The 15,280-nt window shown below is 37.3% G+C and overlaps 1 protein-coding gene across 1 annotated transcript in view; it reads left to right on the top strand.

Annotated features, from left to right (window-relative positions):
• Window positions 1-3,833: 3,833 nt before the first annotated feature.
• LOC149925659 (uncharacterized) overlaps window positions 3,834-15,280 on the top strand; it is a 113,917-nt gene continuing 102,470 nt past the window's right edge. The window contains exon 1 of the mRNA XM_090160272.1: window positions 3,834-4,182. Within this exon, the coding sequence (XP_090016398.1) occupies window positions 4,006-4,182 (177 nt within the window). The 5' untranslated portion in view covers window positions 3,834-4,005. The remainder of the gene's footprint in view (window positions 4,183-15,280) is intronic.

The raw sequence follows: 15,280 nt of genomic DNA, 5'->3' as shown, positions 1-15,280 counted from the left end.
GATATAATATTAAACTAAGGTTTATTTTACCAAGGTGTAAACTTAATATGGGAAAATCTCGCCAATTCAATAGTTGTAAGAACTATCTCAAGTCATCTTTAATCATAAGTTGGGTTAAATTGAAATTGTAGCGAAGTTTATTAATACGTTGGTAATGGAATGTTTCATTTGTCATCATTTTTATTGGATTTGCAAAGCTGTTTAAAAAGAATAAAAATATAGAAAAACATTTGAAATTAAGCATTTAAAACTTATTTTTACAAAAGGTAAATTAGGAGATTCAATCTCTTCATTGGGTAAAGATATTAATTTTGAACCGTTTTTAAAGTTTACCCCTGAAATTACATTTAAAACAAATAATTTATGACTACATTGATGATAATTAACATTGTAATACTAACCATTCGCCTTTTTAGATTTGGGTTGTTTTAGCCCGAGGCCCGAACGAGGTCCAGATATCGAAGCAGACGAACCCGCTGAAACATTTCAGACTAAACTTCCACCCCCACCTCTCCCACTAGGGAATCGCATGAGACAACGCATTTCGCGTACTTTTCTACCCCCTGATTTTACCAGCTCTAAGGATAGAGGGTATCACAGGAGCGCTGTATTTGAAGCAGAAGCGTTATCATTTGCGTCCATTTCCGTTGGAATTTCCATTTAAATATTTTTTCCAGCTTTCCAAATTCCATTAAATATAGTTTTCACTTTCCCGCCAATTTCCAATATTCCCATTTCTGATTAAACGCATTTTGAAGAGTTAAGAAATATAATACCGACCATTGCCCAACTCTAAGTACTGTGATTTGCCAGTTCAAAATTGCATGCAGACGTCGGAATAGCTTAAACTCCATTAAATAAAGAATACAAAATCACAACCAAATTTCTTAGTTCAAAGTTGCATGCAGATATCGGAATAACGTTCTTAAACTCCGATAAGCTCATAGAGAAATAATACAAAAATCCCAACCCAATTTGCCAGTTCAAAGTTGCATGGAGACGTCGGAATAGCCTTCTTAACCTCCGATAAGTTCATAGAGAAAGAATACAAAAATCCCAACCCAATTTTCCAGTTCAAAGTTGCATGCAGACGTCGGAATAGCCTTCTTAAACTCCGATAAGCTCACAGAGAAAGAATACAAAAATCCCAACACAATTTCTTAGATCAAAGTTGCATGCAGACATCGGAATAACGTTCTTAAACTACGACAAGCTCATAGAGAAATAATACCAAAATCCCAACAAAATTTGCCAGTTCAGAGTTGCATGCAGACGTCGGAAAAGCCTTCTTAAACTATTAGATAAATAATACAAAATCCCAACACAATTTCTTAGATCAAAGTTGCATGCAGACATCGGAATAACGTTCTTAAACTACGACAAGCTCATAGAGAAAAAATACCAAAATCCCAACCCAATTTGCCAGTTCAAAGTTGCATGCAGACGTCGGAATAGCCTTCTTAAAATCCAATAAGCTCATAGAGAAAGAATATGAAAATCCCAACTCAATTTGCCAGTTCAAAGTTGCATGCAGACGTCGGAATAGCCTTCTTAAAATCCAATAAGCTCATAGAGAAAGAATACAAAAATCCCAACCCAATTTGCCAGTTCAAAGTTGCATGCAGACGTCGGAATAGCCTTCTTAAACTCCGATAAGCTCAGAGAGAAAGAATACAAAAATCCCAACTCAATTTGCCAGTTCAAAGTTGCAAGCAGACGTCGGAATAGCCTTCTTAAAATCCAATAAGCTCATAGAGAAAGAATACAAAAATCCCAACTCAATTTGCCAGTTCAAAGTTGCATGCAGACGTCGGAATAGCCTTCTTAAAATCCAATAAGCTCATAGAGAAAGAATATGAAAATCCCAACTCAATTTGCCAGTTCAAAGTTGCAAGCAGACGTCGGAATAGCCTTCTTAAAATCCAATAAGCTCATAGAGAAAGAATACAAAAATCCCAACCCAATTTGCCAGTTCAAAGTTGCAAGCAGACGTCGGAATAGCCTTCTTAAAATCCAATAAGCTCATAGAGAAAGAATACAAAAATCCCAACCCAATTTGCCAGTTCAAAGTTGCATGCAGACGTCGGAATAGCCTTCTTAAACTCCGATAAGCTCAGGGGCGTGATTCTACTCTTATCGCTAGGAGTTAACGAAAGAAAATTTTCGTTGGCTCCATTGAAATTATATTAGCTAACGAATAATTATTTTCGTTAAGTAGCTAACGATAAGAGTAGAATCACGCCCCAAAGAGAAAGAATACAAAAATCCCAACCCAATTTGCCAGTTCAAAGTTGCATGCAGACGTCGGAATAGCCTTCTTAAACTCCGATAAGTTCATAGAGAAAGAATACAAAAATCCCAACCAAATTAGTCAGTTCAAAGTTGCTTGCAGACGTCGGAATAGCCTTCTTAAAATCCAATAAGCTCATAGAGAAAAAATACCAAAATCCCAACCCAATTTGCCAGTTCAAAGTTGCATGCAGACGTCGGAATAGCCTTCTTAAAATCCAATAAGCTCATAGAGAAAGAATACAAAAATCCCAACTCAATTTGCCAGTTCAAAGTTGCAAGCAGACGTCGGAATAGCCTTCTTAAAATCCAATAAGCTCATAGAGAAAGAATACAAAAATCCCAACCCAATTTGCCAGTTCAAAGTTGCATGCAGACGTCGGAATAGCCTTCTTAAAATCCAATAAGCTCATAGAGAAAGAATACAAAAATCCCAACTCAATTTGCCAGTTCAAAGTTGCAAGCAGACGTCGGAATAGCCTTCTTAAAATCCAATAAGCTCATAGAGAAAGAATACAAAAATCCCAACCCAATTTGCCAGTTCAAAGTTGCATGCAGACGTCGGAATAGCCTTCTTAAACTCCGATAAGCTCAGGGGCGTGATTCTACTCTTATCGCTAGGAGTTAACGAAAGAAAATTTTCGTTGGCTCCATTGAAATTATATTAGCTAACGAATAATTATTTTCGTTAAGTAGCTAACGATAAGAGTAGAATCACGCCCCAAAGAGAAAGAATACAAAAATCCCAACCCAATTTGCCAGTTCAAAGTTGCATGCAGACGTCGGAATAGCCTTCTTAAACTCCGATAAGTTCATAGAGAAAGAATACAAAAATCCCAACCAAATTAGTCAGTTCAAAGTTGCTTGCAGACGTCGGAATAGCCTTCTTAAACTCCGATAAGCTCAGAGAGAAATAATAAAAAAATCCCAACCCAATTTGCCAGTACAAAGTTGCTTGCAGACGTCAGAATAGCCTTCTTAAACTCCGATAAGCTCAGAGAGAAATAATACAAAAATCCCAACCCAATTTGCCAGTACAAAGTTGCATGCAGACGTCGGAATAGCCTTCTTAAACTCCGATAAGTTCATAGAGAAAGAATACAAAAATCCCAACATAATTTATTAGTTCAAAGTGCATGCAGAAGTCGGAATAGCCTTTATAAATTCCGAATAGCCCATAGAGAAACAATACAAAAACCACCACATGATCTAGCAGTTCAACGTTGACAATCAGGAAAATACGCGAACTTGGTGCTGTAAAAGGCGTTGCGAAGTAGAATGAAAACACGAACTTTATATCGAGCCGCATCTCGCTCTCCGGTCACTGGCTGGAAGGGGCGAAAGTGGGGTTAAAACTCTTAGCGTTCCTTCGATCGGGGAAAGGGGGAAAGCGAATCCTCAGCCAATGAAAACGAAGGGTTTTAGTGGGGATACGAAGGAGCGGTCGCCCTTCCAGGAGTAGACTCGGCTGATTCGGGAGCCGACGCTCATTTAGTTCGACCGCGGAGTCCTCCGACTCGCATTCGACACAGTCGGCTCAGATCGCGAACACTCAACAAAGAGAGAACGTGACATCGGGGAGAAACGCGACGCCTAGCGGGATAAAGATGAATCTCGTACTTAGTATTCGTAGCGAGTAAAACACGCGAATTGAACGGAATAGAAATTTGTCAGGAAAAACAAAAGTGGTAGATCGGATTTTCGTCGAAGCTAACGATGTTGGCTCTGTCGGTATCGGAACAGGCCACGTTCAAAAACCGCAAAGGGACAGTCTTTAAAGCCTCGCCGGTGACGGTAGAGTTGGGACGCTACCTCAGAGGAGACAGGAACTCCCGGATTGCCAACGCCGCCGAGTGGAAGAAACAGACTGCTAATCTTTTTCCCGGAGAAGAGGTAACGTTCCTGTTCCTTTTGTCGAATTCTCTTCCTAGTTTTGGCCTTTTCCCCGTGACTTCTCTTCGTGTTGGTTGGCTGTACTTTTTTGGGAGCTTTCTGTTTATATGTGTATATCTTTTACTATAATGATGCTTTTACGCGTACCTGGATCGTAAAAGGAGCAGCCAGTTCCGTATAGAGTAAGATTATTCCCTGGTTGCGGACTCTCCCCAAACAAAAACAACGGTGCATTTGTAAAATTGTTTTTCGTCCGCTGGCTGGCCAGGCCGATGGGCAACAGAGGTACGCTGTGTTTCAATGTGGGAATCCTTTTACTTAGCGTGTATTTTCTGTAGAGGTAGAGCATGGTTTATGTTGAGAAAATAACGATGGAAATTACGCGTAACAGCTATTGTACCACACTAGCGAAACTGGCACGAAGTGGAGTTAATTTGGTATTGGTTAAGGTGCTCAATTTTTGGTGATTTCTCGTGGGATTTATATTGGATAAGTGCGCTTCGCGAAATTTAGTAATAGCGCTGTCTAAGTTCGATCCTACAATATCTAGTGTTTGTTTTTACATTTTCGATAAATTAATAAGGTATATCGTTTGAATTAAATTTAAAGGTTAACTATCGTACAGAAACAGAATGTTTTCGGTAAGTTAAGTTAACTGGAACTACCTATGGACTGCATTGTAAAGGATGATAAAATTAGCGAATAAGTAGATTAGTCCATAATAATTATTTAATTATTACTTATTCGCTAATATTATCATGTTTTCGGTAAGAGCTTATGCGCAGATAAATACGTAAAAAATGAATAACTTTTTCTTTAGGATTTCCTCGCGAGTTTACAGATATTAAATAGGGAGTTTAAGCAAAACGCTCTAGAAGTTTGATCAACAACGATGTTCGATATAAAAAATTATTTAAAGTCAGTAACGCTTCTTTTCATTTAGTCTCATCTCAATTTAATATTGATGGTGTTAATCGAAGAACAAATTACCGTAATTGTCTCCCGATTTTTTGCTGATGTTTGGTGATATTAATTATTTTAATTTAAACACGAAATATTAGCCATAAATATGACGCATTCTTAAAGTCAGAAATATTGATTTAATCGTAAAGTCCAGTAATCTAAATTTTGCCTGGAACCTAAATAATAAAAATAATGATACCCAAGGCACCACCTTAGGCCCAAGTCATCGGCGACTTTTAAGGCCTTTAAACAGGTGGCCGGGTTACAATAAAAACATTAAACTTGAACTTTTTTAAATAGCGCTTGCTGAACGTAGACTAAACTAAAAAAAGGTTTAAATAGCCGCTTAATTAAAACCCATTTACCAATTCGCTAGGAAATATTAATAAATATAGAGCTTGGATGTGCAACCTACTCTTTATATTTCCTTTGCAAGGGCTGGCAAAAACAACCCGACGGTGATAACGAGAAAGTGGTGTTAGGCCTAACTGGGATTTTTGCATCGACACGAAAAACCAATATTAGGCTTAACTGAATTGGTTTGCGTCAATGATCGCCTCACGCCGTTTTGGCATTTCGAAAAAATAAACCAACAATACGGAAAGTTGACTTGGTTTGACTTAAGTATTGATTGTACAGCACTGGCTTAAATCTAATAATCTATCAATGTATTACTGTAGTTAGCTTACGAACCGAAAGTTGGGTTGCAAAGGACGTTATTCCAAGTATCGGATTTTCGAAGCTGATGAATATAATAGGAGGAACAGACGATATTTAACAGTTTCCAAACATTTATCGTTCTTTTACGTAAAAAAATGCTTTTCAAAACTGTTCTTCAATGACTGGAAAATAGGGTTGCCATAATGTTTTGGTATTAAATAAATAAATAAATTAGAGCAAAAAATGCATGGAAACCAGGATTGGACATAATTATATTTTATTTAGTAGTCAGCCTGACTAGTGAGCCTCCTATCTTAATTTATTTTAATAGTCACTGACTAATGGGGGTATAAAAATAAGAGGGACAGCAAACATTTTGCTTTACCCGGTACAATTAAAATAGGAGTTTATTAACACTAGAGTTACATGATGTGATTTAAAAAAAAATAGATTGATGAATGCTGAATTTATAATAAGTCATATTCACCATTGTTTATGAATATTTAGGTAACACTTTTCACTTGTCAAATTGACTAGTGAGCCCCCAGATTTCGATTAATTTTAGAAGTCAAATGCTGTGACTAGTGCCTTATGTCCAACCCTGATGGAAACCGTATTAAAATATCGTCTGCTTTCCCCATTCTCACCAATTCTAGCTTAGGAAATATAGTGCCATCTGCCTTAATATTCGTGAACTAAGTATGTGAAGAAATAGCAGACGACTTTTGAATTTCTATGTTTTTTGGTTGACACTTTCAGCTGTTGTGCAGAGATAATTTTGAACTAGCAGACAGCTTTCATATATTCAATTTAAAACTCGGTCGGTAGACGGCGATACTTATGAGCAAAATTTAAACTACGCACGAAGCTTATTAATCAGCTTCCAAAATCCGCCTCTTGGAGGAAATAGAAATAACGTCCATTTCCCTCCCAAAAGGTTTATTGTGATGGGAAACCATGGACAGTAAATTAAGAGGACAGGTTTTCGATACCCTTCCACAGTGCATTTTATTTCTCCCCGCGTATCAATCAGCTCGAGAGACTCCGAGGGAGTCTTGCAAGGTCGTTTGTACCACGTGATCTTAAAATTTCAAAATGGCAATCTAACGCGGTTGATATTGTTACGTAATTTTTTGCGCTTTATATTTTAGTAATTTTTAATTTTGGTTTTTTAATTCAATAAAAACTATCAACTGATATTTAGTATATCATATTTAAGCTATAAAAACTTGAAGAAAAAAAAACCTTTTAGCGTAAAAATGTACTTGGTGTTTATCTTTTTTCTTTTTTCGAACAGTATCGTCCACTCTTAGCGATTCTTGTTGTTTTTTTTCAAATAACCTTGGCCGACTCCCAGTGTGATTAGTTTAAGGGGGCTAAAAACCAGGCTTTTTACCGATCCTTTAAAATCTACTATCCATGGGGAAACTAACATTTTTATTGGGTCGAAACTTCAAAAGCTAATGAATGTAAACGTTTTTTTTTCATAAAAAGTGAACCATTATACAACAGGTATTTAGTTTAAATTAGTATTACTTTTTATTGAAATGTAACTAAAATAAAGTAAAATTATTTTGAATGTTAAGGCCTACACTGAAGGGGAGAAACTAATTGACGCCCACACCGAAATATTTAAACGATTTTGTGGTACGGTTGTTGAACGCTCACGTAGAAGATTTTTGTTAGCCACCATTTCGATTGATTAATTTTAAACGGCTTTCAAAACGAACAGCTGTCGTTCAAACTTCTAGAGCTCTTTTCTCAACTATTTTAACACTATAGGTAGAGGTCGGGGATGGTTAACTTTTATTCAATAGCTAAAGCTCTCAAAATTATTCGTAAAACGTTTTGATCAAGTAATTTATATTTCTGTATTATCCGATTAATTTTTTGATAAATTTGTAAAATTAATCGGAAAAAAGACTTTTTTTTCGATAAAAAGCTCCAATTTTACGAATAATACATGTTTTTTAATCATTTTCCGAAATATTAACCGGTAAATTTATTTGTTTAAATTTTTTCCCGAAAAAAATCAATTTAATCATGGATAATAATTAACCGTCCCCGACCTCTATCTAAGGCTTCGTGCATAGTTTAAATTTTGTTCATAAGTATCGCCGTCTACCAACCGAGTTTTAAATTAAATATAAGAAAGCTGTCTGCTCGTTCAAAATTATATCTGCGCAACAGCTAAAAGCTCAACCGGAAAACCTAGAAATTCAAAAGGTGTCTGCTATTTCTTCACATATTTAGTTTAGGCCGATATTTCCTAAGCTCGAAGACTATTCGCGACCGAAACAGCTCTAGGTGGCGATGCGGTGTCTTAGTTTTCCCGCCACTTCTTGTATGTGTAGTGTCTGCTAGAGCCGAAAATAAATACATCTGGGGTCTATGACGTTCTGTGTTGTATTCTAATAATAAAACTAGTAACTTCTGAGGAAAATATTATATATTTTTATATATTTCAGCGCGATTTACAGCTTTGATTGTTAGTACCGTTTATGCTTCCATCTGCTGCCGAATGAGGGCGTATCCATAGTTTTCGGTCGCGAATAAAGTCGAAACTTCGAGTTAGTGTACATCGTCCAACGAACTTGAAAGTGACAAATGACGACGAATTTTGACGTTTTTGTTTCTTTACGACATCCATCTCATCAATCGATTCGAGTCAACGAACCTACACAATTCCATCAGCCCCTGTTCAGTTGATAATCTTAAAAACCAGACGTGGCAAAAAAAACGGCACCTCATAATACCGACTTCAAAACGCACACACCAGGAGCGAGTTCCGAGCAGTTTCCTTTCAAATATTGAATTTCTGCCTCGTATGCCCCAAAGATATTCCACGCTGAAGTAGTCGGAGAATGATATTGAAATTGAAAGAATACACGAGCGAGCATCTGCCGCGCGCGTTCGGTAAAAAGGGTATATTTCCCTCAGTTGATAAGACACGAGGCCCTAGCGGAAAGAATTCCCAACGAGGTGAAATTTCTATTTAATGTACTTCTTTTTTATTCGGGGTTTTTATATCGGGACCTTTTCGAGCCAAATGGAGTGCCGCGAATATATATATCTTGGCCCGATCGAAAGTCTGCCATTTTTCCCTCGCGAAGACACTAAAATATGAGAATTGGACGACTATAGCTAGTGAAGCATAGGCTTAGAAACGATCGCCGAAAATCGTTTGCAGGTGGCTTCTATCAAAGATAATATAGAACTTCGTACCCTAGATTCGGATTCTGAGAGCTTTCTGATTGACGGTTTTGTAACGAAGCGTTTACCCACTTCTGGCACGTGACCTCCGAAAAATCAGCCACCCTCGGTCGCTGTTTTGTCCTATCACGGCCAAATTTGATGACCAGCCGTTGAGTGAACAGCGCGTCATCAAAGTTGGCCGTGGTCTTATCTATAGTTGGTTACCATGGTAATTATGGAGCTAATTTTTTTGGAGTTCCAAAAACAAGTAGCTAAACGCTATTGAAGCAGTTACGATAGAATCTTCGCTTCTATCCTTGTACATTAGATTCGAAATATCTGCCTCGCGCGTAGCATTTACCCACTTCGTACCGGAATTTCGGGAAAAAACGATCCAAAGTTACCCTGGTAGCCAAATTTAGATGTGGGGTGGTGGAGTGGTTAGCAATTTCGATTTGCAGCAAGAGGAGCCGGGTTCGATCCCAGTTTGTGGCACTGGTTTTCAAGTTCTCTCCCCACTGGTTTAAGGGGTTTTCCCCCGAGCAATTGAGTTTCTAATTCCATAAAAACTTGTTGAGGTTAACGGTAATAGTGAGTGTAGGGAGCTGTTGGCTCGCGTGGCTTGCAGGGCTTGTCACCACCCTCCTACGCATTTGTAACCCGGCCATCTGAATTAATGGCTTTAAAAGTCGAAGTTGGTGCCTTGGGTATTAGCCTAGCTGATTATTAAAAAAAAACCACGGCCAACTTTGATGACGCCTTGTTCGTGCGACAGCTCGTCATCAAAGATGGTCATTATAGGACAATACAGCGACCGATGGAGGCCATTTTTTCGGAACTGAGTAATAGCTTCGTTACAAAACCGTCAATCAGAAAACTCTAAAAATTCGAATCTAGGGTACGGAGTTCTATATTATCTTTGCTCTATCGAAAAATACATTCTACTGGGTTATGGTTAGGTGATATATCGAAATTCCTCAAATTTGTAAGTGACCGGGTTTCGTCCTGCAACAAAATTCACACACATGTCGTCATTTATCCAAAATAATTTTATATAGTACTTGTGATTCGTTAATGAGATGCATAAAGTCTCGAGGTTAATTTTGTTACAATCTTCAATTCTTTTATATTTAATTAACTAGATATTTTTTAAGTTGCCTAAGCCGTAATATTTCCGCAATAAAATTTGGATAATAAACCATCCCCTTTTTACATAAATTAAACGACATCCAAACAAGTTCCACCACGACAACGAATAAGTTAAACCACATTAATATATGTTTATGAATATTCGTCTAGACTAGATAATCTGTAGAGAACTAATACTAAAGGATCGAGAAACAGAGGACATCAGCGAAGGTCCGTATTAACCCGTTGACAGACGAAAATAAACGAATAATTCACAAAACTCCGGAAAGCAGTTCTGCCAGATTGTAGACTAGCTCTCCGCCTCGCGTCGAACTTCTACGTTGAAAGGTTGAACTTAGACAGTTTGGATCGTCCCAGATGACAAGAAAAAAGCGATAAGAAGGTGAACTGCTAAGAAAGACAAAAATGGGTTCGTGTCAGTGGCAGAATATGAAAGGCTGGGGAAAAGGGTTGATTTCTTATTCAAACCTTGTAAGAATAAGACGGTTTGAAACAGAGAAAGCCGAATTGTTGCCTGGCTCCGCTGAGCAAACGTCTGAATAAATATTACCAAGAACGTACTTAGATCCCTAAGGATATTGATCTGAGGAAACAAGCTTATACTTTTCAGAATGACCACGCCCTATTAACTGAACGTAATGCCATCTAGATGCTGCAAAAATAATATATTGTTTTTATTATATAATTCCATAAGTGTATAATATTGTAGCATAAGTTCGACACTTCCTATTTTTCACATACAAACGTTTTACTGAGAGCTATTCAAAAGACAGACTATAATATGGGCTTACTAACTCGTCACACGTAGTCTTTGAGAGCGCCTCGCTAGGGGGAGATTTTCTTCTTGTGATGACGTCACTCCGTTACTATCTCTCAATAAAATATTTCCCAACGGACAAACTTATGGAACAATATTATAGACTTATGATAATCCAGATACAAACCGGGGATGCTGAACACATTTTAAAATGTATTATATTTACTATAAAATCTGTATAATTGAATTTCAATATGTAAATGTTTTTTAAAAGCGTTATAAACTAAAGATTTTATTTGTTAATCAATTTCATTATTTTGTTCTAATGAGGGAAATTATTAAGCTCAGCCACCGATTAGATTGCGACAATATCATTGTAAACACTTGCGGGTTTAAGCTATTGCCACCAATGAAAAAATGGGTTAGCTGACCAGCTATTTAATTTCCCAATAGTAAATTAGGGCTAAGGGCAATAACCTTTAATCCTAATTAGTTAAACGTTTTTAAAAAATATTATGTGTACACAATTTATATAGACAATTTTAAAAGCGGTTATTAAAATAATATTTACCCGTGGCATCCGGGATTTGAAGTTAGGTCATTCAATAAGGAAGATATCCTAGTTTTTAAACATCCAGATGGCGCTACATTACCATTTTAGTCGTGGTCATTCTTCTTGATAAGACTAAATACATTGAAATCAGATATTAAAGTCCTTTTTCCAGTTTGAAGGTATTAGGGACTGAAAAGATTGTATTTAATTGTGACATTATCCTTGTCGACAGGGTGGGCAATTTTTTTTATTTAAAAAAAATCAAATAAATCGATTTATTTTTATTTAAATCGGATTTTTATTGATTTTTTTGATTTATTTGATTTTAATTAAAATTTCAAAGTTTTATATAATTTAGTATAATAATTTTACCTAAATCAAATATGTTTTAATTTTTAAAGACTAATATGTATAATGAATTTGTTAAATGTAAGCTAATAATCATATAGAAATTTTTTATTTTTTAAAACCTATTTTGGTACTTTTACAAAACAAATTCGGCGTAATCCCCAGCCACAGGTAGAATCCAATGCAACATTAGCAGGGAAATACAATAAAGATTATATTTAAACCTAAATTATAGCAATTGGCGAAGTTTTTATTTTTCAAAATACTATATATAGTATACTATATATACTATATAATATATATATATACTATATAATATATATATATATATTATGAAAAAAATCATTGATTAAAATCGTGATTAAAATGAAGTTGATTTAAATCAGCCAATCCTGCTTGTCGATCTCAAAGGAAACGTTACATAAAATCGAAACGTTTTACGGTTCATATAACTTTTTTTCCTTTTTCCATAGTCCCAATGATAATATCTACGTTAGCCAATAAGATTATTAGAACAGCCTTTTTAGGTTTCACAAAAACAAAAGTGACATTACCTTTGAAAGCCTCAGTTAAAACTTCCCAACGTACGGTAATTTTCAATTACACCAAACCCTAGTCGTAGTTAAGTAAAAATAAAGGACTTCTACAAGGCCCAAGGCGGAATGGACTTTTTTAGGCAGATCTATCGAACTCCCGAACTAAGACAGATCGAAAAGCAATAACAAAAATCAGTCAGACGTGAAATTCCCCTCTCCTTTTTAAAAGAAGAAAAGCTTGGCCCTCTGAAGTCCAGAAAGTGACTGAAACCCCGCGGAGACAATATCCTAGAGACGATTTTCCGCAGCCATCCGGAAACGGTCTTTCTATGCAAAAGAGGCACTTGCATAACGCTTCGCTTCTTCCAAGCGGCGGTCGCAATTTAACCCCACAGGTGGAGCCGGTGTCGAAGCCGATACATCAATCCCTACTACGCCGGAATCAACCGAGACTAACTTAAAAAACAAGCCGAGGCCTAACGGGTGTCTATATGATCGATATACGCCACGCTATATCATCTCTGGAATAATAAGAAGCGCTCTCGGAAGTGCCAATCACTCAAATTCCTCGTGTTCAAGTAGTTTGCTCGCTAGAATTTTTGCGTCTCTATCATAAAGTGGAAATATAAAAATCCCTTCGCTTTTTCCGGACTCTTATTACGCGGTAGGAGCTCGTCTTAAGGATTAGGTATCCTCTAGTGATGGACGCGAAAAAGAACCGAACGAAGAGTAATGGAAATCAATGAAAATAGTGTCTCTACCTGCACCCTCTGAATATGGCTTTTCGCGTTAACGCCGATTTGACAGGGGTCGCCTCATCTTCGGTGCTATATGAAAAATACAAAAAACCGAGGCTTACTAAAAATGATTCTACAAAAAGGTTCTAGTTCCTTCTTCGATAAAAAGGCCAGTTTTGTCTCTTCATCTTGATCAGGAAGATTCTATTCGATTTCGTCCCAGTTTCGATCGAGAAAAGATTATTCTGATGGCCGTTTAATGGTAACTGGAGCTTGGAGAAGGACCCTTTGAGTTATTCGGGATTACTTTCTACCGAAGGGGGCTTAAATCGTTTTTAACGCGTCAATTTGTGTTTGGTTTCGGATTACCGCGGAACGTTATTTATTAGCGGTTGAGAAATAACTATTTATTTGGTATTATACAACCATCATTGAAATCTTTCGCTTTTGAAAATCAATTGTTGACGAGGTTTCTAGAGAGATTTAGGAAAAGGGTTTATTCCATTATAGACCGTAATAACGGAAGTAAATAAACCACAAAGCTAAATAAGTAGTATCACTTCGTAGCTTTAGTCACAACGGTCGCCAATTTGGGGCCAAATATTTCATTTATGGAAAAATGTACGAAGACATTGAACTATTACGGTTATATTACTAAGAATAATCAGCACCCAAGATACCACTTCAGGCCCAAGTCATCTAGCGACCTTTAACGCCTTTAAATAGGGGACCGGGTTACACCTATGGGGGTAGGAGGATAGTGGCAAGGCCTTCAAGTCACGCGAGCCAAATGGGAAACGGAAGAACTCAGGGGGGTACCCCTTTAACCAGAGGAGAGAAGTTTCAAACTCAACGCGGAAGTTTTAGCTGGTTAGAGTAGACATTCGTTATATGATCATTATCAAAAACAGACTATCATAATTTAAAAAATCATTTCTGGAGAAGGCAGTATACCGTAATAATTATTTTACTTATGGCTATACTATGGCTCATGGTAAAATATATTTAAAGTTGAATATATTTCATTATTGATGTTATTTAAATAATATATCAAGAATGAAAATACAATATTAATGAAAAATAAAAGTTAAACACGCGTAGGGAGAATAGATAACGTCATACCATAAGTGTTAAATATTGTTACATAAGTGTGACACTTCCTATTCGTCACATGCAAAAGCTTTACTGAGAGCTATTCATAAGACAGACTGCATTACGGGCTTCGTCACCGTATTGCGTCCGCTTGCTCCCGCGTCACACGTAGCCTTTGACAGCGCCTCGCTAGGGGGAGATTTTCTTCCTGTGATGACGTCATTCCGTTCAATACTGAAGGAATATGTTCTAAATCGAAAAACCATTTGGTATAGCTTGTTTTATTCAAAGATTCAATCAAACATTTAGGCGGAAATGTGAAATTAGGTGAGCGCCCTCAGCCTCCAGTTTCAGTAAAGAAGCTTAATTTACTTCTGATATTAACTTAACGTGAAAGCCGCGAATGGGGAAAGTAGTGTGACCCCTCTCAACCGTAGAATCGATGACCTCACGCGTAACCCTAAATTTCGTTATTGACCATCCACCGAGTTCTACATAGAACGAGGCTGATGACAAAATCTAATTTACTATCGACGGTGAAGCTCTCAGCTCCCAGTCTTTGACTCTATTAGGGCTTATGATATTATAACCAAATATTTCGGTTACTAGATTACCTTGTCTAGCCAAAGAAGCCAACTATACAATTCATACTCAAGCTAGAACCAGTCGGATCTACGACAGTCAGCGTCGACGCAAAAATATTATGCTTAACGTGGATTTTTACCTCTCCGAGGGGACTTTGTACCCTAGGAGGGGTTATACAACCACCGTGTCTGTTTGTCTGTCAGTCAGGCAGTCTGTCTGTCTGTCAGGCCTGCGAACGCATTTTCGGGGCAAAGCGTAATCACTGCGTACCCAGTTTCTTAGGATCAGGGAAATGTTTTTCCAAAAGCGCCCTCTTTTTGTCATTAGGTGTAGTATAATTTTTTAATCGGCCGGGACTCGAACCCGAGCCCTCTTGCACGACAGGTGAGCGTTCTACCGCAGAACCACGGATACAGTTACGCTTCACTAAAAATTAAAAACTCTTCCGATTAGAGGTATATTTTGGCTTGCCAACTTGCTTAGGTCAACAATCGCCGTTAGTTCTAAGACCACTTTTCAGTTG

The sequence above is a fragment of the Leiobunum rupestre genome, chromosome 10, assembly GCF_980474605.1.
Source record: "Leiobunum rupestre chromosome 10, qqLeiRupe1.1.hap1, whole genome shotgun sequence".
In the NCBI taxonomy this organism is placed as follows: Eukaryota; Metazoa; Arthropoda; class Arachnida; order Opiliones; family Sclerosomatidae; genus Leiobunum; species Leiobunum rupestre.
This window is presented reverse-complemented; position numbering and strand designations above follow the sequence as displayed.